The sequence below is a fragment of the Mus musculus genome, chromosome 18 (genome assembly GCF_000001635.26).
Source record: "Mus musculus strain C57BL/6J chromosome 18, GRCm38.p6 C57BL/6J".
Taxonomy (NCBI): Eukaryota; Metazoa; Chordata; class Mammalia; order Rodentia; family Muridae; genus Mus; species Mus musculus.
The window spans coordinates 64,558,257-64,582,850 of record NC_000084.6 but is presented as its reverse complement, the minus strand read 5'-3'; the positions used below and the strand labels follow the sequence as shown (position 1 = coordinate 64,582,850).

The window sequence follows — 24,594 nt, the reverse complement described above, 5'->3', positions numbered from 1 at the left end:
AGCAATGTAAACGTTAGAAACAAAGCAATGGGATTGAGATTTTAAAATAGTTGTAAACTTTTGGGTCTTTGGCAGTTTTCTTTCATTCCTGCTACAGGTTGATTGCTCTTTTAGAACATTAATGTTCCATGAGTGGCTGGTCAAGTCTCAACTTGGATATTCACTTGCTAGGACTACAAGCTGTAATGTAAATATCTGACATGTATGCTCGTGGGCTCTTGCTCTGAAGGGCTGGGACCAAGCTGTTGACAGGTTTCATTCTTCCCAAGGACAGTGACAGTGTGATCTGTCTTATTTACCTTTCCTGTTACTCAGATAAAATACCTAAACAAAGGGACCTTAAGGGAAAGGAGGGACTTGTATTGAGTCCCTCCTGGCAGAGAAGGCCTGGCAGTAGAAGGTTGAGGCAGACAGCCATTCCCATTGCAGCCACACTCATTCAGGAAGCAGTCAGAGATGAACACCTGAGTTTGGCTCCCTCTCTTCTTATTCATGTTAGGACCTGAGCTCATGGAGTGTGCTCACAGTGAAGGTGGGTCTCCTACCTCAGTTAATGTAATCAAGGTAATTCCACACAGGCATGCCAAGAGCCCTGCCTCTCATGTGATTCTCAACTTCATTGTCAACCCAAACTGACCATTGAGATTGCCCATCACAGGTTCCACCTCAGGTTCGATGACGGTAGATTCTCATCTTCCACAGGTGACTTCACATCATCCTCCTTCCCTGTTAGCATTTCAATGGCATCTTTAAGGGGGCCATCATGTATATAATAGATTAGGGCCCACTCTATAGACCTTCCCTGGTAACCTCCATTTGTTCTTAGAATTCTTTTCTCTTTTTCTTTTAAAGATTGCACGTGGCAAGTCAAAGCAAATGACCGAAAGTTCCACGAACAACCTCATTTCATGAACACCAAGTTCTTTTGTATTAAGGAGAGCAAATATGCGGTAAGTTAATGGTAAAAATGTTTTTATAGTAGTCCAGGTTTGCCTAGTCACTGTCGTGCTTGTCAGCTTCAAACAGTGCCTCCCATTCAGGTAACTACTTGCCTGGGTCTATTAATAACCCTCCCTCATTCTATAGACTGTCTTTTTATTAAAATTTAACTACTCTGAAGGTATGACTTGATACAAAATAGAATCATGTCAATTGGAAACTTCCCCTGTGTAGCTGCAAGGTTCTTGCTAAAATATTTTATGAAAATTATGATTGTCACTGAAGTCCTGTTTTGGAAAGTACTGAGTTGACTCTGCGTTGGATGGGTTTAGAGATAGCAAGGATATTTCACCTAAAATGCTTATTTCCTTTAATATATTATAATACATAGACAAGTGGGGTTAGAGAAACGGCTCAGTAGTTAAGAGTTCTTGCTGCTCTTACAGAGGACCATGGTTCATTTCCCAGCATCCACAAGGCACCTCATGACCATTATAGCTCCAGTTCTTGGGAGCATGAGACCCTCTTCTGGAGTCTGCAAGGAGCAGATGTACATGTTGTACACATACATACATTGCAAGCAAAACATTCATGCACATAAAATAAAAATCAGTAAATCTATTAAGAAAGAATACAGACAAGTGTCAGTTAAAAGCAGAGAAAGAACTTATTCAGTGCAGCCACATTGAGAAGAGTAACAAAGAGTGGCCTCCCAAGTCCATCTTCTAGATTCTCCCATGAGGTGAACGATAACCAGAAGACGAGGGTTATGCATAGCTAAGCTGTCCCTGTCGTTATGTTGTCAACCTGCCACTCATTGTGATGGTCTAGTTAGAGCCACAAGGCGATCTTACAAGCTGTTGTAACGGTGTGAAAGCTCTTTCCTATCTTACCTTTGGCTAGGAACATTAAAGTACCCCCATTGTGTGACTTAGAAAGCAGGACATTATTTTCTAGTAGTTAAGGGGATCGCAAGTCCAGAGTCAAGGGGTTGACACGGTAGGGAACTTATGGAAAATCTCAGAATCAGATCCATGCCTGTCCCAACATCTGGTGCTTGCACAGGATTCTAAGCATTCTTTGGCTAGTAAACACATCACTCCAATTCCTGTCCAATCCAGTCTTCTGTCTTCTTCCTGTGTGTCTCTGTATCTAATTCCCACCCCCCACCTTCCCACAAGGCAGTGCTTCTCAACCTCCCTAATACTGCAACACTTTAAAACAGTTCCCCGTATCATGGTATCCCCCAACCATACAATTATTTTTGTTGCTACTTTAATTATTAAATAAAAATAACTTATTAAACTTATTTTATAAGTTATAACTTATAACTTATAAAAATAATTATTAAATAAAAATAACTATAATTATTTTACTGTTATAAGTTCTAATGTGTAAAAGTAACTTTTACTCTCTTGTAGTTATTGCCATCTCTAAGGGTTTCTGCCTCAGTCTGCTAACCTAGGCCTTGTTCTGGAAGCTTCTAACCCCCTTACAGTCTAACCGAGGTCTAGAATGTTTTCAGCTTCTGAGACTTGCTGTCTCACACTTTCTAGCTCTTTCTGAACTCTGGCTGGCTGCTCAACTCAGCTGCTCTGGCTCAAACTCCTCTCCAAGCTGACTGACTGACTCTGGCTTCTCTCTCAGCCTCTGACTTTTTGTTCTGCTTGGCAGCAGTCTGTTCTGATCTTCTGCCTCCTTTCTCATTCACTGCCTTGCTCTGTCTTCACCTGTGTCTAGCTTGTTTTCTCTTCAACCTGTCTCTGGAAAACTCCTGGTAAAACTGCCTACTCTCCTTTCTTCCTTCTTCTATCTCTGCACTACCCTCTTAAGTAGCCTCCTTTCCTCTCTCTTCTTATGAGAGCTGGGCATATCCTATTCTGTTAAATCTTACTCTGATTTGTCACTTTGTCTGCCAGTCAATTAGACATGACGTTCAAACATGCGTGCTTCCTTCTACAAACTAACTTTACCTTCATCGTTTGGGATTAAAGGTGTAAACTAAGGGTGTATCCGTATTCTAGCCAGAGGGATTAAAGGTGTGTTCTAAGTCAGAGCCAGAGTTTAATTAAAAACAGCTTTTTTTTTTCTTTAAAGCAAATAACATAAATCTCAGGGTTCACTGTGGGCCTGTGTACCATTTCACAGTGTCATCAAATATCCTGCAAGAGTAATGTGAATACCTGTGTTTTCCGATGGTCTTAAGCAACCCCTGTGAAAGGGTCAGTTGACAACCCCCACAAAGGGGTCAAGACCCACAGGTTGAGAACCATGGCTATAAGGAGACCAGTTGTTAGCTTAGAACTCACCCTGAGCCACTGTGAAGTCATTCTCACAGACAAGTAAGATCTTGTTAATGGGCATTAGACTTAGACTTCCTTTTGGAGGAAACAGCTTTTTCTCTTTCTGACCCAGTGGCCTTTATCTTCCCTTACCAAAAGGTGCTTACCTGCTCTGTTCACATTGGCATCCATCTTTGTCCCAAGTTCTAAGAGGTACAATGGATGGAAAAATGTGACAGCAGGATCCATAAGGTCACAGCCTGGTGTCTGAATCTTGTGATTTACATCATTCTATTAAAAACTTAGCAACTTGAATTCTGGCCCTGGGTTTTGACGATGGGAGATGGTGATTTGTGCGGGTGGTTCCACTTGTTACATGGCATCGCTTACGGTAACTCATTGGCTTGGTTTGTTTTCCAACAGAGTAATGCAATTAAAACATACAAGTACAATGGATTTACCTTTCTACCCATGAATTTGTTTGAGCAGTTTAAGAGGGCAGCCAACTTCTATTTCCTCATCCTCCTGATCCTGCAGGTAATTTGCCCTTTGAGACCTAGACTCTGTTGTCAGTGATGGATGCTGAAGGCACGAAGCAAGTAGACAGTCTCAGAGGAGCAAGGAGACAGTCTTAGGGTTGTTTTTATTGTTGTTGGTGGTGGTTGTGTTTGTTCATTTTTTAACTTAGTCATCTACCTTTTTCCATAAGGATACGTTTGATCATAAAGTTTCTTAGTCCCTTTTGCAAGTTGGTTTTTATATTGGAAACCAAACACTTTGTTTTTAAGCCAAGGAATCCTTATCTGGAGCGTTAGACTTTTATCTGTGTAGAAACAGTTACTATAATCAAAGGTTTCTACACATTGTAGTTAGTGGTCACAATCAACCTTTCGTACCCGGATGATATGTGGGTCATAAAGATAACATAGTCGGTTGGCTTTATCGCATTCTTTATCACAAGGGTTGGCCTGGGAAAGATCCAATCCGCTGGGATTTCCTAGTTAAGCCTTAAACTATAATAGAATGTGTGTCTGAGAGGGACGTGGGGCTTGTGGAGCAGAGAAAAGATAGAAAAGACACCAAGAAAAAAATGGATATTCAACAGATGTGGGGAAACAAAAGGCCCAATAGCTTGATCAGAAAAGGTCTCTGGCAAGTGTAGAGGTGTACATGTCAAGTCGTACAAGACTTTTCTGTGGCCAGCAGGCTCCTTTCCCTTCACCTGCTTCAAGCAGAAGAAGAGACAGTCACGTGTTCCTGATATAGCTGCAGTCCATTTACTTCCTCTTAAGGTCCAGCAGTCCCCATTAGAGTGACAGTAACAGGCTATTGGCCTGCTTATTTGCTGACTATGAGGTAAAACCTGCTCAAACTTCATCTTGCAGAGAAGAGCTGAGGCGTAGTGTGGTAAAGCATCTTGCCCAAAGTTTGAAATCCTGATTATGTAGAGCTGAACAGTGCTAAACTGGGGAGCTTAACTTCAAGGAACCAGCTATGGCCCAATGATCAGCCAATGAGTTTGAGAGATCTTTACTAAAAATGGAAGTATCCATTCTTGTCACACTGTCATGATGAGATGGAGCTTCCTCTGTTGCCAGGAGCAAAGACCATGTTGGGAGCTTTACCTAATCAGTTTAGCCGGCCATATTGCCATCTTTTGTCTAATTGTGGGACCACAGTAACCACTGGCTGAACACATCTTGCTTAAGAGTCAAGGGCTGCTTCCTCCCGACCCTACCCACTTGGAGTTTTTTATAAAACAGTTTGGAGTAGTTATGATGCAACCCCCCTTTGATGTCTGATTAGAGACAGCAGGATGCACTGTAGTACATAGACTTGTTCAATGATAGACATTAGCAAACTTAAAATCGAGTATCCACCACCTGGAAGTTAGATGCTTTTGTGGGGAGGTGTGTGTCCGAACGCTTTTCCGTTTCTTTCAGGCAATTCCTCAAATCTCCACCCTGGCATGGTATACCACACTTGTACCTCTGCTTTTGGTGCTGGGCATCACGGCCATCAAAGACCTGGTAGATGATGTGGTAAGGATTTCTCAAGCCACTTTCTTCTTACCCTTCTGACCTTGCTGACACATGTCATTGATGTCTTTAAATATCAAGACGATCCCAATAATACTCCCTCATCTTCCTTCCAAAGGCTCGTCATAAAATGGACAAGGAAATCAACAATAGGACGTGTGAAGTCATTAAGGATGGCAGGTACCTCCTTTTCATTTATCTGTAAAGATTTCATGTATAAATGGGTCTAGATGCATATTGGAGACTAACAGCCTAGAAGTCTATGGCACATTGGGTTCGTGTGCATGTGTTTGTGTGTGTTCCTGTGAGTCTGTGCATTGCTGCAGGTACATATGGACATGAGGTATATGTACATGGTGCCAGAAGTCAGTGTTGGGCGTCTTTCCACAGATGCTGTCTACCTTCCTTTTTGAAACCGTGTCTCTCAAGGATCTGGGGCTCACCAATTCAATTAGACTAGCTGGGAAGTGAGCCTGGGGGTCTACCTACCTCTACCTCCCTAGCATGGGATTATAAGCATGTACTTCTTGATATTCCTAGATTTTCACGTGGTCTCTGGGGATTGAACTCAGGTCCTAAAGATTTCATTGCAAGGACTTTACTGACTGAGCCCAAGTACATTAGAATTTTAATAGCGAGTCCTCTCTTATAAAGAGAGATTCACCTCGCCTTCAGGGCTGTGGAGCTGAACCCAAATTGGAATATATGTAGTTGCTAATTGGGCTTAGGATACCAGAATATGTAGCTCTTACATAGCCTGCTTCCTCTGGTATGTGGCATCTGCCTCCACCATTCCCAGTTGTGTCCCCTTCATGGATTTGCTGGTAAAGGATGTCCCCCATACCTTTCCTGATTTGTCACCTAAAGTGATTTCTTCCTCCCCTCCTTTTTTAGAAGAACATTAGTACCCATCTTTTTATAATATGAATGGCATTAGAATTATTTGTGTAGGTGTCTCACCTCCTGGCTCATCCCACCTCACTGTTTAGGGTACATCTACCATGCAGAAAGAATTCAATAGCCTCTTGTTCAAGGAACACAGAATATAGTCAACTCTAGCCAAGCCAAACAAATGAAAGATCAGTAATAAGTCACTTTATGAGCAAGATCATCAAGAAGGGACTCCAAAGTCAAGTGCTAAAAAAAGAAATGAAAGCCCAACTCAAAAGACTTTTTAGTGTGTCCACAGTTAGGAAAATAACCCAATGTACAGCCAAAGCCACACATCCAGATGCCACCAAGTTGTAAATGTTGACAAAGGCTTTTTTTCCCTCCTTGTAAATAAATGAATGGGTTCTGGGCTGGAAGTTACCTCTGGATTCACTTAGAGTCAATATTGTGAATGGAGGTGAGGTTCTTTGCCATCCCTGGTAAATGGGCAGCCTTGAAGCTAGGGGGAAGCTCAGAGTACAGTGTATGCCTACCCTTCTCTCTCTCTCTCTCTCTCTCTCTCTCTCTCTCTCTCTCTCTCTCTCTCTCTCTCTCACACACACACACACACACACACACACACACACACACACGTACGTGCACACGCGCATGCACGCGCACACGCACACGCACACCCACAAGCTCTCAGCATAGGAGCATCTCCACCAGGGCCTTGAATCTTGCATCTCTTAACAGCAAATGGAGCCTGCATGAATGCAGGGTGTCAGTGGTAGGGCCCGGAAGCCTCCTCCAAGAAAACTGTCACATCACTCAGCCCAACAGAATGGCCTCTGATGTTCCCAGAGTTGGGACATAAAAATTACCAATGTGTCCCATTGTAATTTGCGATTAACACATACATTTTTAAATTATAATTAAACAATATTATAAGATCAAGTATAAATGTCTCCCTTCTTTCTGTCTTGTTAGTTGTTGTACATTTGTTTGTTTTTTACTTTTATTATAATTTTTGGTGCTGGAGCTTGAAATTGGGACCTTATACACCCTAATCTTACACTCTCTCTGTCTCCAAGCGACATCTCTAGCCCTTAGAATGTCATTTACTGAGCCATAAGCTAAGTTTATTTTTAAAAGTTCTGGCACTGGGGATTTAAATTCTTACAAATTGGAGAGACTTGATACTAACAAATACTTAAAATGTATCCCAAATTTCCAGTTTTCTGCTGTTTGTGAACACATGGGTGGACAACATAGTAGTTAATGTCTGTGTTCAGAAAACACCTTACTGGTTACTGTAGGGTGGTCATGGTCATTACCACTGGATATGTGAAGATTTTACCACCCCTGCCTCCTTTTTTGCCTGAGAAATTTTTATAAAAGCTCAGGTATATCAAATATGCATACACAAGTCAACTATGGTGGGATAGTAAATCACAAAAATTTTATTTTAGGGTGAACCTTTGATATCAATATAATTTGACCATTTATTAAAGATAAAAGTACATCTTCATACTAATGATTGTGCCTGTTTACTTTTACATGAAGAATTAAGTCTTGGATGAACATTTGACACTACAGGACTTAGAACAGCTTCAACCCTTTTCGGTTGGCTGGTATTTTAATACTTTTGAATCTTCATTGCTGGCAACTCTGACCCATAAATACATTGTACAAATGGCAGAAGTAAGTTTAAAGCCACTGCAGAAATTGTTGCACATTCTATCCGCACCCCAAGCCAGAACTTATATAATGTTTTGCTGTTGTTTTTACTGTTGTTTTTTGTTTGTTTGTTTACAAAACTCAAGAAAGCAATATCTTTTGGGTTACCCTATGAAGTGATGGGCTTCATTATGACATTTTATATGTCATATTTGATTCTCAATAATTCCCTTCCAGCAATTTTTAAAATCAAACATTCTAACATAATACAGTACAAAGATGTACTAACTTTCTGAGGAATAGGACAGAAAATATTAAAGTCTTTGTTTTTTGCAATTAAGCGGTTCTGTCTCTATAAGAACAGAAAACACGTGTACAATGAATACCTCACACTCAGTACCAAGCAGTCATTCTCTCGAGCCTGGACTGACATATTCCAGCCAGCGCTCATTGGCAGAGCCATGGCCTCAGTGAAGTTTCAGGCCACAGCCTGAATGAACACTCCCAGAAACACCTCAGGTTCCTTAAGCATTTGGTTTTGCATCTTGATGTTTTGTATATTCATAAATCTGTTACTGTTGCCAAAAGTTGTGAAACCCCCACATTCATGACTTCATGTGGAAGAAGCAAACCTGGGCTTACAAAGCTGGGAGTCAGCACCCCTTTTGTGGGTGTGAAGAAACTGTTTGAAGTGGAGGACTACAGTTTGAAGCTTCTCAAACTTCGTTAGAAAGGGAGAGATCCTGTGGAATTTACAGGAGAGAAGCCCTGGGAGAGTTAAAACCTGTGAGGATTCTTGGTGGCCTGTAGGAAATTATGCTTCCCTTTCCTGTACCAGCACTAAGCAGAGAAAGAGAGAAAGGAAGACAGAGAGAGACAGAGAGAGAGAGAGAGAGAGAGAGAGAGAGAGAGGGAGGGAGGGAGGGAGGGAGGGAGGGAGAAGGAGAAGGAGAAGGAGAAGGAGAAGGAGAAGGAGAAGGAGAAGGAGAAGGAGAAGGAGAAGGAGAAGGAGAAGGAGAAGGAGAAGGAGAAGAGGAGGAGGAGGAGGAGGAGGAGAGGAGAGGAGGGAGGGAGGAAGGAAGGAAGGAAGGAAGGAAGGAAGGAAGGAAGGAAGGAAGGAAAGGAAAGGAAAGGGAAGGGAAGAGAAGAGAAGAGAAAGAAAAAAAGATGGAGGGAATGAACGAACGAACAAACAAACAAAACAGGGAGGGATAGCAAGCCATGAGCACAGGGAGAAGGTGTTGCTGAAGTGGGTTCTTCCTTACATGAAGCAGGGTGAAAAGAACCTAGCACACTACTCCAGTGCCTCCCAACAGGTTAAGGCAACTCCCGTGGCATTAGTGGAAGGGAGAACTTGTAGCAAACACTCTCCTATGATTTTCACTTTTTTTTTTTTAAAGAATCTTTAACACTCAAGAAAGAATGGGAATTTCTTAGCCTAAAACTTAAAAACCCAAATTGTCCTTATTTTTGATTCTTAGGTTCAAAATCATCAAGTGGAAAGATATCCAGGTTGGAGATGTCATCCGCCTGAAGAAGAATGATTTTATTCCAGTAAGGGAACGGCCTCTGCTCCTCTCCTTCCCCTCACGCATACCCACCCCATCTTATCCCCAACACTATCTCTGCCTACACCCCAGCCCCACCCCCACCAGGCCTCCCCATTCCCCACACCATGTTCCTTCCACCCTGGGGACGCTGTGTGTCTCAGGTGTCTTTTGTTTTTGACAGGCTGACATCCTGCTGTTGTCCAGTTCAGAGCCTAACAGCCTCTGCTATGTAGAAACGGCTGAGCTCGACGGGTGAGTGGGTCTCGTCGACGGGTGGACCTGTTCCAAAGGGGGCCTGGAAGGGAGCATGCGTTGCCTGTTCTGGGTAGGAAGCCCTGCGAGTTGGCCTTTGCCTCGCTGCAGTCTGACATGTCCACAGTGGAGTGGCTCCCTTTTTCTCTAAATTGGAGCTGTTCCCCACTCCCATTAAGACTACATACCCAAGTTCCTTGCAAACTACTGAGCAGTGACCATGGATACTATCATATCTTCAGAAATGAGACTAGGTTCTTTGCCAATAGAAAATTTTGAATTCTCTTATCATTTTTAGAATAAAATGCTGGGTTTTTTTTTTCTTGAGGAATTTTCAGTAGAATTATTGAGTACTTAACCACATGAGGACATTTTAACAACTATGTAATTATTATCACACGAGGATGCTGAGGCCCAGGGAGGTGGAGTAGCCTGGCGAAGGTCACATAAGAAGGGACAGTCACGGCTCTGCTCCTTGTGGCCCCTGTTTCTCATACCCCAGCTACGGATCCAAGGCTTTATGGAGAGCTAGAATCACAGGAGGGGAAAGCTGGCCTTCTCTTGCCCCGTATATCAGCTGGTTGATTGTTCAATCTTAGAGATGGCATAGCCCTTACTCCCAGGGCTGAGAAATTCTGAAACTTTCCAGAGACAGGAAGTCATGTCTTGTCAGAACTGAAGGGTGGAGCTGGGATCATCAGTCAATGTCCCAAAGAGTGAAGACTCCCTTGTTACTGACTACGCCTGAGAAGGCAGCCTGGCCCTCATGAGCTCATGAGCTCAGCTGCCATCATGGAGCACTCCCATGGAGCACTCCCACTTGCTTTTCTTTAGGCTGTGGGCGGTGCAGCCTAAATATACTTACCACCTCCTTGCCTGGCTAGAGCTACCTTTTTTGAAACACATCCAATTGTCTGCTCTAGAAAGTATATGGACAGAAGGTGCTAAGCAGGTTGTCTGCACTGGGTCTGTTTTGCATACCGTTATAGCTGGAGCGAGGGAGCATGCTGTGGACCAGATTTGGGGGGCAAAAAGTACACTTGAAAAGAAGGCTGTATTTTGTCTTAACTGGCACAGTGGCATGCAGCAAAAGGGCGTGGCACATCTTAGGTTTATAATCTTGCCTGAGCATCAGATTGGCCCATCTAAAATCACAATTGGTGTGAAAATAGAACAAGAAGATGATTAAGCTTCACTCATTCTGAGAGAGGTAGAATGTTACTCTGTGGGATTCTCTTTTTTTTTTTAAGATTTATTTATTCATTATATGTAAGTACACTGTAGCTGTCTTCAGACACTCCAGAAGAGGGCTCCAGATCTTGTTACGGATGGTTGTGAGCCACCATGTGGTTGCTGGGATTTGAACTCAGGACCTCTGGAAGAGCAGTCAGTGCTCTTAACCACTGAGCCATCTCTCCAGCCCCCAGGATTTTCTTTTTGGTTCTTTGAGCTACAAATTGTGCTCCTTTAATTTTACCTCCCTCCCTCTCTCTGTAGAGAAACCAATTTGAAGTTCAAAATGGCCCTGGAAATCACGGACCAATATCTCCAAATAGAAGATAACTTGGCAACATTTGATGGTTTGTACAAAACTACCTTACTTTGTTTGAAATTCTAGTTGTTTTACTCGGTCTCCATGGGTTAAGCCGGGGCTATTTGTATTTGACTGATGGTGTGAATTATACCTTTTGAAACAGGTTTCATCGAATGTGAAGAACCAAACAATCGGTTAGACAAGTTCACAGGAACGCTGTTTTGGAAGAACCAAAGCTTTCCTTTGGATGCTGATAAAATCCTGTTACGAGGTTGTGTGATAAGGAACACCGATGTCTGCCATGGCCTGGTCATTTTTGCAGGTACTTCCCAAATGTGCTTCGAGTTCTTACAGTTTAAAGAAAGAGCTGAGCATGGTCCAGGCTCTCTGTCCCCTCACTCAGGAGACCGAGGCAGAAGGACTGACATGCCAGAGCCAACTGGGACCGGATAGCCAGACCAGAAGTGTTTGTCATGAATTAGTGGCGGGAAGAGCTTTTCTCTTCTTTTCCCATTGAAACCACAGAAAGAATAATTTTATTGACGTGCTTATTAATTGAATTATCCAACTACCAATCACATTGAATTTTCCATTTTCAGGTGCTGACACAAAGATAATGAAGAATAGTGGGAAAACCAGATTTAAAAGAACCAAAATTGATTACTTGATGAACTACATGGTGTACACGGTATTTATTTTTCATTCTGGTACATGGGAGAGTAGGCTGCTATCTTTTGCTCTAGTTTGATGTATGTTTTTCTAATGCAAGGTGGTCTTAGGTTTTTATATGGAGTATAAAGAGGCCTGAATACCCCAAGCCTAACGGGATGGATGTAAAGGGACTCCCAAGCCTTTTCTGAGAAATTTCATACTTCAAGCAAGAGATTGGGAAGAGAAAGTTCAGAAGCTGTTTTGGGGTATTTTCATGGTTGGCTATTGACTACTTAAAAACCAGGAATATTACACTGGAGCCCTTACCAGAGTTGCTAGGGTCAGAGGTTGCGTCCTGGCATTCCCAATAAGGTGAGATTTGGCTACCCAAGCTCATTAGATCAATGAAATAGGCAAGTGCTAGTTAAAAACAGAGAAAGGAGATTTCTTCAGTGTAGTTACACTGGGAAGAGAAAGAGCTTCATCAGGGTCCTGGCATGAGGTTTCATCTCAGCTAAAAGGAAAGAAGTGTATGATCAGAAGATGTCCTGATTGGGTTGGGGTCTCACCCATCACTGACTGGTCCATCATTTTCCAAGGAAGAGTAGCCAAGGGAGAGTAGACTTGGGCCATGGTATTAACTTTATTCTGCGTGCTCTGAGATCTGAGTCTAAGCAGCCCCATTTCCTAAGGAGAATTGCTTTTCAAGTAATTGGGTTGGGGTCTCACCCATCACTGACTGGTCCATCATTTCCAAGGAAGAGTAGCCAAGGGAGAGTAGACTTGGGCCATGGTATTAACTTTATTCTGCGTGCTCTGAGATCTGAGTCTAAGCAGTCCCATTTCCTAAGGAGAATTGCTTTTCAAGTATTCACTTCAACCTGAATGCATAAACACTTCAGAAGGCATAGTTATAATTTGTTCAAATGTGTTCATACTTACAGCCAGGTAAAAGTAATAAAAGCAATCAGAGTAACCCTCCCCCCAAATTTTATGAAAACATTTCTCAGAGTTGGAATATTTGTCTCTCTTGCCATTGTAACTATCATGATGCAAGCACTCAGATCACTGTCTGTCCTGTGGTCCCTTTCATTTCACGAAGGTACTTGGAGAGTCTGTGTTTAGAACTCTATATTTCCCTGGAAATTACTACTGTGGTGGAATTATATAAATATTTCTAGGAAAATTGGGGGAGAAATTGAGACAGGATCTTGCTATATAGCCCAGGCTGGCTTGAGTATTTTGTCTGTAAACATATGCTTCTTAACTCCATAACTTGGTATTTATTGTACCTTAGATGATCGTATCTAGTGTATTAGTTACCTTTCTGTTGCTGTGATAAAATACTATGACCAAGAGCAACTTAGAGGGGAAGGAAGTGGGGTTTTTGGCCTCATGGTTCCCAGTGAATAGAATTGGTTACTTACTAAGACATCACCTAGCCAAAGAAGCTTAAATGGGCCTGTCAACCAAGAACCAGGAAGTGAAACAAGCTATGAAACCTCAAGACCCATCCTTAATGATATTTTTCCTCCAGCAAGGCTTTGCCTCTTAAAAATTTCAGTGCCTTCTCAAACAGTGCCACCAACCAGAGGCCAAATCTCCAAATAAGTGAACCAATAGGGGACATTTTGTCATTCAAACCAACACATTTAGGATGTCACACAACTCCTGTAACATTGAACCTGTATAATTACCCAAATATGGGTAATTTTTTCTCTTCCTTTCAAAAGGAGGGATATGGGACCCATCCCTATATTCACAGCATTTGGCAGCTAAGACAGGATTGAAAGTTCAGAGCCTGCCTGCATTCCCCAGTAAAGCCTGTCTCAGCAAACAGAACAGGACTAGCAATATAGCCCAATCGGTAAGGAATTTGTCTAGCATGAAAGAACCTCCATCTGTCTAATAAACAGAATGTAGTAGCACAATCCTTTATTCCCAACACCCAGAAGGTAGAGGCAGGTGGATTAGAAAGGCTATAGTTGTCCTCTAGTATATAGGGAGTTCAAGGGGCACATGGGCTAACGAGAAGCTTTCTCAGGAAAGAGGAAGAAAGAAAGAAAGAAAGAAAGAAAGAAAGAAAGAAAGAAAGAAAGAAAGAAAGAAAGAAAGAAAGGAAGGAAGGAAGGAAGGAAGGAAGGAAGGAAGGAAGGAAGAAAGAAAGAAAGAAAGAGAAAGAAAGAAAGAAAGAAAGAAAGAAAGAAAGAAAGAAAGAAAGAAAGAGAGAAAGAGAGAGAGAGAGAGAGAGAGAGAGAGAGAGGAAGGAAGGAAGGAAGGGAGGGAGAGAGAAGGAGGAGAAGGAAGGGAGGGAGGAAGGAAGGAAGAAAGAAAGAAAGGAAGGAAGGAAGGAAGGAAGGAAGGAAGAAAGAAAGAGAAAGAAGGAAAGCAGAAAGGAAAAGGGAAAAGAAAGAAAAGGAAAAACTAAAAGAAACAAAACAACTTGCATCTAGTACTTTTTATAAACCTCTCAATTTAGTATTCTTTGAAGTTGCTTCATGCTAAGGTGAAGTATCTTCACAAACAATATGTTACTATTCAAAGTGATAATAGCTGAGGGGCTTCCCTGTCATATAAATGACTTTAAGGATTGAATATAAGACATCAGAAAACGTAGCCTTATAAATGTAAAGCAATCCATCAAAACCTTGTAGACCTTCAAAGCATCTCTACAGTCCTGTTTCCTCCTAAATGTAATATACTAAAAGGTCATATGCAGTAAAGTGCTAAATAACGTTATTAGAATCTATGAGATGTATGGTGTTGGAAATCTTGCTTTACAATGCATGTCTTCTAGATCTTTATTGTTCTCATCCTGGTTTCTGCCGGCCTCGCCATTGGCCACGCCTATTGGGAAGCCCAAGTTGGCAATTATTCCTGGTACCTCTATGATGGAGAAAATGCCACACCGTCCTACCGGGGATTCCTGAATTTCTGGGGCTACATCATTGTATTGAACACCATGGTGCCCATTTCTCTCTATGTCAGGTAAGCCTGGCCTCTTCTTGGCCTCTTATTTCCAGGTATAATAAATGCCGCGTCTTAGCAATAATCATTTCAAAGGTCAGAAGGAAGAAGAAAATCAGCTCCATTTTGGAATTGAGGGTGAGGTAGGGGAAGGGCATGAACTTTGAGTGTCGACCCTGTGCCAGGTACTTTCTATCTTGTCCTCTGGGCAGATAAGGCAGTGATGTCCCATGGTCAAAGGTGACAGTCATTTGCTTGGTGAGTCCTTCTCAGTGGATTCCAAAGCACGGGGTTCACAAAGAGTCTGAGAGAAGGTAGAGATTCAGAATATTGTGGAAAAGTTCTTCCTCTTCCAGGGCCACTCTGTGCTCTTAATAAAACCTTCTTTATTACTGTTGCTCTGGATTTGCTGCCCTGCCCGGTCTCTCCTTCCTGCCACTACCTCCTGGTAGGAAAGGTGGCCCCTGCATTCCTTCAGCCTCTCTAAACACTGTTTCTCTGTGCAGAACTAATCGCAACCTCAACAAAAAGTCAAGGTCACAGCTTTCTGTCTTATAATCCTCGTTTTTCTCCTTCTTCTTCCTCTCATATCAATGTTCACAATTATTGACCAATTGGATTTGAGATCGTGGGAGGAGAGACTGTGCATTGTAGTACTTAGAGTGACCAGTCAGTCATTACCTCAATGAGCAACAGCCCAGAAACACCTGAGATCTCACACTCAGGTATCATTAGAAGCTTTCACTTGTTGTTGGAGAGATGGTTCAGTGGTTAAGAGCACTGACTACTCTTCCAGAGGTCTTGAGTTCAATTCTGGTGGCTTAATGGAATCCTGTGCCCTCTTCTGGTGGGTCTGAGAGAGTGACGGTGTACTCACATATATAAAATATATAAATAATTTTTAAAAGATTTTACTTTATATAAATTTTATTACATATTTTGATTTGATTTTATTTTTAACACATATGTCATTACTGATATCCTCTGAGTGGGAAGTAAATCCCTGGAGCTGCCATCTGTCCAGTAGCCAATTTAAAAGGAACCAAGACGGCATGGCGGTGCTAAGGAGAAGGCTCAGTAGGCAAAGCCCTTAGAGCACAAACAAGAAGATGAGTTTGGACTCCCAGCACCCACAGAAAAGCTGAATGTGCTGGTGTGCCTCTGTAACCTCAGGGCTTCGGGGAGAAGACTGGTGGTAGGGTGCACGGAGGGGAGACAGGCAGATTCTTGGGGCCCACTGGCCAGCAAGTCTTTCCAAGATGGTGAGCTCCAGGTTCATCGAGGGATACTATCTCAAAATACAAGATAGCAAGCGATAGAAGAAGACCCCTGGTGTTGACCCCTGGCCTTCTGATGCAGATGCATGAACAAGCACACCAGCACACCAGGCATTGCTCTTCACGGTCCTTTTTAAGACCAAATCCCCTACCCACCTGCAGCTTTCACCAGCTTGGCCAGGCTGACTGTTGGGTAAGCGCTGGCGAGCCTCCTGAGCCCACCTCCCAGTGCTGAATTACAGGCTTGCATCAATCACTATATGGGTGGGTGCTCAAGCTCCCTCTACCAACTAAGTAATTTCCCAGGCCCTGTTTGTTTGTTTGTTTGTTTGTTGTAACAGACCCTTTCTTTATACTCCTGGCCTGGAACTCTTTGTTCAGAACAGGCTGGCCTTGAGCTTATAGCAACCCCTCTGCCTCTGTCACCCCAGTGCTGGGACTACAGGCACATGCTACTATGCCTGACTTCAAGTACTCTTTCCTTTTCTTCAGACCTTGGCTCTTAGGTGTTACCTTATCCCCATGGCCTCTGTCCCCCCTGACCTAAATGGTCACTTCCCCTTCCTAATGGTCTCTCTCTCCTGCCTGCTTTCATGTTCTACAGAGAATGTGCAGCCTCTGCAAGTTTATGTTTGCTGCGTTGTTTTTGTTGGGTTTGTTGATGCTTAAGTCAGGGATTTCGGCTGCTTTGTTTTGCAGTGAGTGTTGAGGCACCAAGTAGGACTGCCCTTTAGACGGGAGGGAGCTATTTTCATCCATAGAACTTGTACAGTTATCCATGGCCCACTTAGCAGTTGCTGGGTGTATAAACAGTCTTCTTATAGCTAAGTTTTAAAACCAACATGATTTTCTTAGGATATCTCCTTTTGGACATTCTATGACTTCTAAGCATTTAGGAAACGAATATACTCTTTCCATAGTATGGTAAGCTACTAAGGCGTCAGTTGCTAAAAGACTCCGTTCAACTGACACATGATGGTGTATCCCCCCGGGGGACCATAGTTCACTTTGCCCAGGTGATCTATGGCCATCCCAGCTGTCCCTAGCTATGAGAGGCAATGAGAGAAAGAGGGAGGTGTTGTCTCTGTGGCTCTGTCCTAGTATCCCTGAGCCTGAAGTGTGGTATGCATTTGGTCAGGGGATCCCCGTGTGGCTTCTAAACTGGGTGACTTCGAGACAGCAGAGCTTTTACTTTTCATACTTTAGGAGGCTGGAAAGGCAGTGACCAAGGGTAGCATTGTTGGTAAGTGGTGAGAAGCCACACTTGAGTCACAGATGATCTCGTCTTGCCTTATCTCCTGGCAAAGGAGTCAAACCAGCTCCCTCAGGCTTCTTAAGTGGAGGCACTAATGTCACTTGTGAGCTCTTTGCCCTTCGGACCTACCTATCACAGAAAAGCCCTGCCTCTCAGTACTGTTGCACTAATGATGAGGTTTTACTCTCTGGGCTGGAGGAGGGTAATATTAGTCACCTTCCCCATTGGCATAACAATATATCTGCTAAAGGAAGCTTAAGGAAGGATTTATTTGGGTTCATGATTTGAGGGTGCAGTCTATCATGCTGGAGAACGCATGGGGGCGGGCGTATGAGGCAGCCAGTCACAGTCAATCCGCGGTAGTCTGGAAACAGATGGATACTGAAACCCTGTTCACTTTCTCCTTTTGGTTTAGTCTGGGGGCCCCAGGCCACCCTATGGGGCCTTCCTACCTCAGGTAAACCTCTCCCAGAAACACTCTCACGGCCACAACAAGGGGTGTGTCTCCCAAGGAATTATAAAATCCTGTCAGGTGAAGGATCACGATTGACTGTCAGGGCTGGAGGGATGGCCTAGCCATATGCTCTTGCAGAGGAACTGAGTGTGATTCCCAGCAACCGAGTTGGGTGACTCACAGTCTCCTGTAACTCCTGGAAGATGAGTTGGGCAACTCACAGTCTTCTGTAACTTCAGATCCTGGAAGATACAACACCTTTGTCCTCATGAGCATCTGCTCTCCCATGCACAAACCCAAGAAAACACACATACACACTCACACACGCGCATGTGCACACACACACATACACACACACACACACACACACACACATAATTAAATAAAATATGTCTTGTTTAAAAGAATGATTTACCACCACAGGAGTGAACACTAACTTTCAAACCAAAGCAGGGGATAAGCAATTCATTACCATGTGCACAGGGAGAACAGAATCCCTTCCCTGGCCCTCCCCTCTCTGCTTACCACCGAAGCCTTCTTCTGTCCTAGTGTGGAAGTGATCCGTCTGGGACAGAGTCATTTCATCAACTGGGACCTGCAGATGTACTATGCTGAGAAGGACACTCCTGCCAAGGCGAGGACCACCACCTTGAATGAGCAGCTAGGGCAGATTCATTACATCTTCTCTGATAAGACGGGGACACTCACGCAAAATATCATGACCTTCAAAAAGTGCTGCATTAACGGGACTATCTATGGTGAGTGACGATCGTGAGGTGGGTGAGCCAGAGCACATCATCTTCATAAGTGCACCGGAAGCTTGGGTTGTTGTCTTCCTGCAAAGTAATTTCAGAGACATTCTTTCAGTTACTAGGTTCAGTTATGTTTTGGGTCTGAAAAGACAGGAATGGTTGGCTGTTGTGGAGGGGTAGAAGCAGCAGTCCCTGGGTGCTGTCTAGAGCAGAGCCTACCTCCCCATGGCTGTTGGTGCTCTCCCTGTGTGGAGTCCAACCACCAAAGAAAAATGGGCACTGTTGGGGACAGACAGACAGCCACACACATGCACATGCGCACGCACACACGTGCACACACACACATACACACACGTACACACACGTACACTGAGAGAGGGGGGAGGAGGGAGAGATATCAATAATTAGAAACACCCCTCAAAAAGTTAAAAACTGAATTGCCTAGCAATTCTGCATCTAGAAATAATTTGTGTTCAAAAGATTTAAAAATAAGGATCCAAGGATGTTAGTGCAATTTTAAAAGTGATTTTTTTGTTGTTGTTGTTTTTTTCTGTAGCCTGAGTAGCTCAGTTGGTAGAGGGTCATGATTCGAGCCCCACTTTGGGCACCAACTATTAGTGCAGTTTTTAAAGTGATTGTTCTTTCTGTAGCCCAGCTAGCTCCCAAATGAACAAGAAGCTTTACAGCACAAAAGCTGAGCAGTTACTGTTTGATCTCTCTAAGCTAATCTGGCTACCTCCCAACCCAAATCCCCAACATACTTTTGCATTTTAGTATTGGTTTGGTTATCCCTGCTCTAGGTATGTTCCCATGGTGTCTCCTCGACCCTTTGGTCATGGCCGAATCCTCTCTTCCTCTCTCCTGGCTGGAATTGGAAGTCCAGCCCTATTCTCTCCCCTGTTTGTCACTGGCTGATCAGCTTTTATTGACAAATCAGAGTAAATGGAAACAATGTTTACATATGACATTGAAACCTGGAGACTCTTAGAACAAGCATGACAATGCCATGTCTGCTTGCAACCAGATATGGGGGCAGAGAAATCAGCATTTGAGTAATACAAGGCTAATCTTTACACAGTACACAATAACATTATGCTTACACAAGGAGATAATGCTTACCCATGTTCATAAACGCATTATTCACATTTGGCTAAGGGTAGGAATGACCCAAGTATCTATCAATGAATGAAGAAATGAGCAAGGTGTGCTACAATATAAGTAAGCCCTCGGGGCATTGTGTGAAGTGATATATATGCACAAAAGTAGGTGTTGTTATGATTTCATTTAGAATAATCAAAGCCACAGGGACAAAGATGCGTACTGGTTGAAAAAGTTTAGGGCAACAGGAAGTTAGTGCATAATGTGAGAGTTCAGTTATCAAGATCAAAACAGTCTTATGGTGATAGTTGCACAAAGTGACCACACTGAGTATGACCAAGCTATACAGTAGAAAATGGATACAATAGTTTATGGTTTATTTCCATCCTACATTCTGAAGCATTCTTCACACTCATGAACAGCATTAAAGTTAATATTGCCTTTCAAGAAATACACACGTGCATATTTTTCCCTTTGGAAAAAATGTATAGTGTGTATGAGTTTCCCCATCACCAAAGAAGGTGGGACACAATGGGGTTGGGGAATTTGTCACTATGGTAATGGCAGACGAAAGCATATCAAAGGACTCCCTTCTGGTCCCAGAGGAAGATAGTGGGACAAGTACCCGTATTTGAAACAACTCTGGTCAATATTTGGCTACCTTTTTCTGTAAAGAACTAGATAGTAAATACTTTAGCCTTTGCAGGCCACATAATGATTTCTACCATATTCTTCATTCTTTGAATTATTTATGTATTTAGTTAGTTAGTTTTTGAGACAGGATTTCACCCAGAACCTAAAACAAAGCCTTGATTCATAGTGATTCTACTTCAGCCAACAAGTGCTTGGCTTATATGGATGAACCATCAACGCCTTTGTCATTTTTCCAACTCAAAAAAAAAAAAAATGATTATTTACCCCAGAACCATCCAAAACCAAGGGTAGCATCCGACACTGCACTGCAACTGTGTTTGCAAATCCAGGTAGGAGGCTCTACACACACAGACTCAACTTGGTTTGTCCTGTTTGTTTCTTAGGAGACCATCGAGATGCTTCTCAACACAGCCACAGCAAAATCGAGGTGGGTGGTCCTGATAAAGCAGCGGCCTGATTGGGTTTCTTTTCCACGGGCTGCCTCAGTCTGGGGCGTAAAGCAGCAGAAACGTATCTTCCCAAAGTTCTAGAGACTGGAATCCAGATGTTGGCCCCTCTAAAAATTTTTGAGGAGGCTTCTTCATGGATTCTCCCTAGCCTCTGGTAGCTGCCAATGATCCTGGCTTGTAGACACCAGGCTACCATCTCTGCTCCTGTTGTCAAGTGGGTTCTTTCTCCTCATGTGTGGAAGTTAGAGGACAACTTGACGTAGTTGATTCTCTTTTTCTACTATGTGAATACCAGAAATCAGTATCAAACTCAGGTTGTCAGTCTTGGCAGCAAGTGCTTTTGCCCCATGAGCCATCTTGCTGGCCCGGATACATATATCTTTTATTAATTTCCTTCTCCATCTCTTTCAGCTAGTGGACTTTAGCTGGAATACATTTGCCGATGGAAAGCTTGCATTTTATGACCATTACCTTATCGAGCAAATACAGTCAGGGAAAGAGCCAGAAGTACGACAGTTCTTCTTTTTGCTTTCGATTTGCCATACGGTCATGGTGGACAGAATTGATGGTGAGTGTTTCTCCAAAGGCCAGTTTGGGAGTTGGCAGGTGACTCATCTTTAATATCTTAAGTGTAACAAATTCCACATTTGTCACAAACCCTCAACCAATGGCCATTTGTGAGGCCCGACACTAGATATGTATGGATTAACCAAGTAACAGCCAGTTACTGATTTTTTTAACTTATTTTATTTCATTTCATTTTGGGGTGGATCAGGTTTCAAACGTGTTGGTGTGCTAGTCAAATGCTTCTTGAAGCTCCAGAAAAACTCCTTGCTTCTCAAAATTGTTGACTGATTTAATTATAGCTGTGAATGTGTTAGTACTTTGTAAACAAAATTCTGTTAAAAGATATGGTCGGTGGCCTGGGGGGGATGGCTCAGCAGGTAAAGGTGCTTGCTGCCAAGCCTGACAAACCGGAGTTTGATCCCCAGAACCCACAAAGTAGGAGAGAACTGTCTCTCTCAACTTGTTCTTTGACCTCTGAGATCTCATATGTGCTAAAGCCATACACAACATACATGCACATATAATAATATATTATACTACTACTACTAATTAGTAATAAACTTTTAAAACAATTTGCTATTGAATAAAATAAAGTAAGCTTTGTGTTTGTACAGTATACAAATGTTCATTGGGAATGTATCATCAGGCCTTATCTATATCATGAGTGAACTTAAGTGTTGTTTTCTACAAATTTCTTTGAGATGTCTACTTTTGTTCTTTCAATTAAAACCTTTGTAACTTGAATTAGATCAGCTAAATGAAGCCTGAGCCACTTTTAAGGTGGCTTTCCCATTTGATGGAGCAAAATTTCAGCAAATTTGTGAGTGAACAGCAAAGAATTTAGGTTCTTTTGAAAAATTCTTAAATGCAGTTCGTACCAGCTTTGTCTGAGGAAATCTGTCCGGAGTTAATGAGTACTAGTTATTTTATCGCACATGGACATAAACTCTCTAATTCTCTAGGTAGACAAATGCATTGTGGGAAGAGTGAAGGGGATGTTGTTGGTGTGGCTCCAGTCTGCCTGCCCTTCACTCTGCCATTCCACTCCATCCTCTCTTTACTTCAGTCCCTCTGGAACCTCCAGTGGAGCCCCAACCTTGATGTTTCATATGCAGTGATATGAAACACTCCTGAGAAGGCACATGTGTAAAAAAAAAAAAAGATCCCTCAGCAAGTTTCAAAGAAATCCGCTCCCCAAGAATGAACAAGTAGCTCCATTAAGCAAAACAGCACAGTTCCGATGGAAGGTGTGGGTTAGGGGCTGTTTGTGGCAGGAGTGGGGATATCAGAAGGGGAAAAAACTGCCAAAGCAGGAATTCAGAGTCTAGCTAGACAAGCAAATCTGACTTCTATCACAAAAATAAAGTAAGATCTTTTTAAGCACCCTTGTGCTCTGAGGTCTTGACTCATCTGTAGAATTCTTCTTCGAATGTGCAGTCATAATTTAGGAGTTAACACCCATAGACAAATGTATGTTAATTGTAGAGTTTGTTTTCTTTTCCCCATTGAAAGACAGAGCCTTGGGCTGTGTGCCAGTCCTGGTTTAGTCCCTATCTGGCCACCGTTTTTCTCAAGAGTGCTGTAAGAAGGGTGGGCATTCAAGGTTCCTTTAAGCACAATCCTTCAGCTCTGTGCCCCACTGTTGGCTGAGGTGCAGGCTATACATACCAAGAAATCTTTGCCCAGCAGGTAACGAGCTGAAAGCCACTGAGAACCAGAACAAGTCGAATTTTGAGGTGCAGAGTGTTAGAAAGGAAACTGGATTTTGATCCGTAAGAGACCCTGGAGAGTTCTTTGAGAGGTATCTCAGGGACCATGCTCCCCAGTTTTGTGCAAAACAGATTCAGATGTAGGAAGCACTCGGGGCTTTCCCGAGGTCACCCTGAGGAGTCAGTTCAGTGTAGTTCTTCACCATACGGCTGCCACTTTGGCCACCTTCTTGTGTCTCTCTCTTATGAGGATAATGGAGGGGGAGGGAGATAGACCAGTGAGAGAGAGAGAGTCCTGGCTTGACATGCATGAGGTCTTGGGTTTGATTCCTAGCACCACGGAATAATGGAGAGTGACCTTTTAAAATTGTTGTTGTATGAGGAGGAAGCAGCGTTTTCATGGGTAGCCCGGAACACTTTTCTTCCTCAGCAGACATTCTGCATAGTAATACGTCCATGAGTGTCCTGTTTCTCTGCAATCAATTGCTGCCGCTTGGCAGCTTGGAACATCTATTTCTTGTGTGTGTGTGTGTGTGTGTGTGTGTGTGTATGTATATATGTATTGTGTGTGTATATATATATATAGGGGGGGATGGGTACACTGGAGCTGTCTTCAGACACACCAGAAGAGGGCATCAGATCCCGTTTACAGTTGGCTGAGAGCCACAATGTGGTTAGCTGGGAATTGAACTCAGGTCCTCTGGAAGAGCAGTCAGTGTTCTTAACTGTGAGCTTCTAGCTAGGCTTGCTCTTTCCTCTAGGTCCTTGTGAACTGGTTCAGTTTTAAACCGTGTTGGGGAGTCCTCCTTAAGTAGAACTCTCTTTCTCTCCCCCAAAGGAGGGCTCACCTGCTGAGCTGAAAAACACCTAGTTATTCTCTGTTTGGTTTGGGGGGGGGGGTTATTTGTTTGTTTTTCCTTCTTTCTTTCTCAATGTGGAGGGCCAAGGCTAGCATAGGTCAGACAAGTGTTCTACCTTTGAGCTACCTATGTCCCTGATAATAAGCTCCTCTTGGTCATTGATCAGGACCTACTGTTAAATCTAAAATGTCCCTTCAAACTAACACCTAGCTTAGTGCTTGCTGAATGACTGGAAGACAGTGAGTGGGCATCACTGGGGTGGGACCTTGAGGCCATAGAGAACTGTTTCCACAGAGACTGCATGAGGGCTAAGCCCAAAACGTCATAGAGCCTGTCACCTTATGCTATTTAGTCGGTGCTCATAGAGTTTCTCTAGGGGCCTTTAGCACCCTCGAGTGTGATATTATGGGCACTCTGGGGTCAGTATTGGTGGAAGAGGGTTTAGACTGGGGTGCTCACAAAACAATGAGAAAGAAACAGGTGTAGGAGGCATCCCGTTGAGAATTAGAAATAGTGAGAGGGTAGAAGGCATTTCTGAGGCTGGGGAATGTGGTCCATGGTACTGATATCAGTCAGCAATAACTAGAAAACAGGGTGAGAAATGTGAGGTGGCAACTGTGGAGTGTGTGTGTGTGGGGGGGGTGCTATTTTATTTTTAATTGAAAAAGGTAGGAGAAAAAAAGAGAATGTAAATGTAGTGCCCACAGTGGCCTGAAGGGGGCACAGGATTCTCCCTAGCCAGTATGACAGATCCA

At 43.1% G+C, this 24,594-nt stretch overlaps 1 protein-coding gene across 2 annotated transcripts in view; it reads left to right on the top strand.

Moving 5' to 3' along the window:
• Positions 1-24,594, top strand: part of Atp8b1 (ATPase, class I, type 8B, member 1) — a 132,294-nt gene that overhangs the window by 78,422 nt on the left and 29,278 nt on the right. For both annotated transcript variants that reach the window (NM_001001488.3, XM_006526105.4), the window contains exons 3-15: positions 853-950; positions 3,645-3,758; positions 5,165-5,263; positions 5,379-5,440; positions 9,292-9,364; positions 9,542-9,612; positions 11,110-11,192; positions 11,310-11,468; positions 11,746-11,834; positions 14,595-14,785; positions 18,300-18,508; positions 20,638-20,681; positions 21,115-21,271. In NM_001001488.3, coding sequence (NP_001001488.2) covers positions 853-950; positions 3,645-3,758; positions 5,165-5,263; positions 5,379-5,440; positions 9,292-9,364; positions 9,542-9,612; positions 11,110-11,192; positions 11,310-11,468; positions 11,746-11,834; positions 14,595-14,785; positions 18,300-18,508; positions 20,638-20,681; positions 21,115-21,271 — 1,449 coding nt within the window. The remainder of the gene's footprint in view (positions 1-852; positions 951-3,644; positions 3,759-5,164; positions 5,264-5,378; positions 5,441-9,291; positions 9,365-9,541; positions 9,613-11,109; positions 11,193-11,309; positions 11,469-11,745; positions 11,835-14,594; positions 14,786-18,299; positions 18,509-20,637; positions 20,682-21,114; positions 21,272-24,594) is intronic.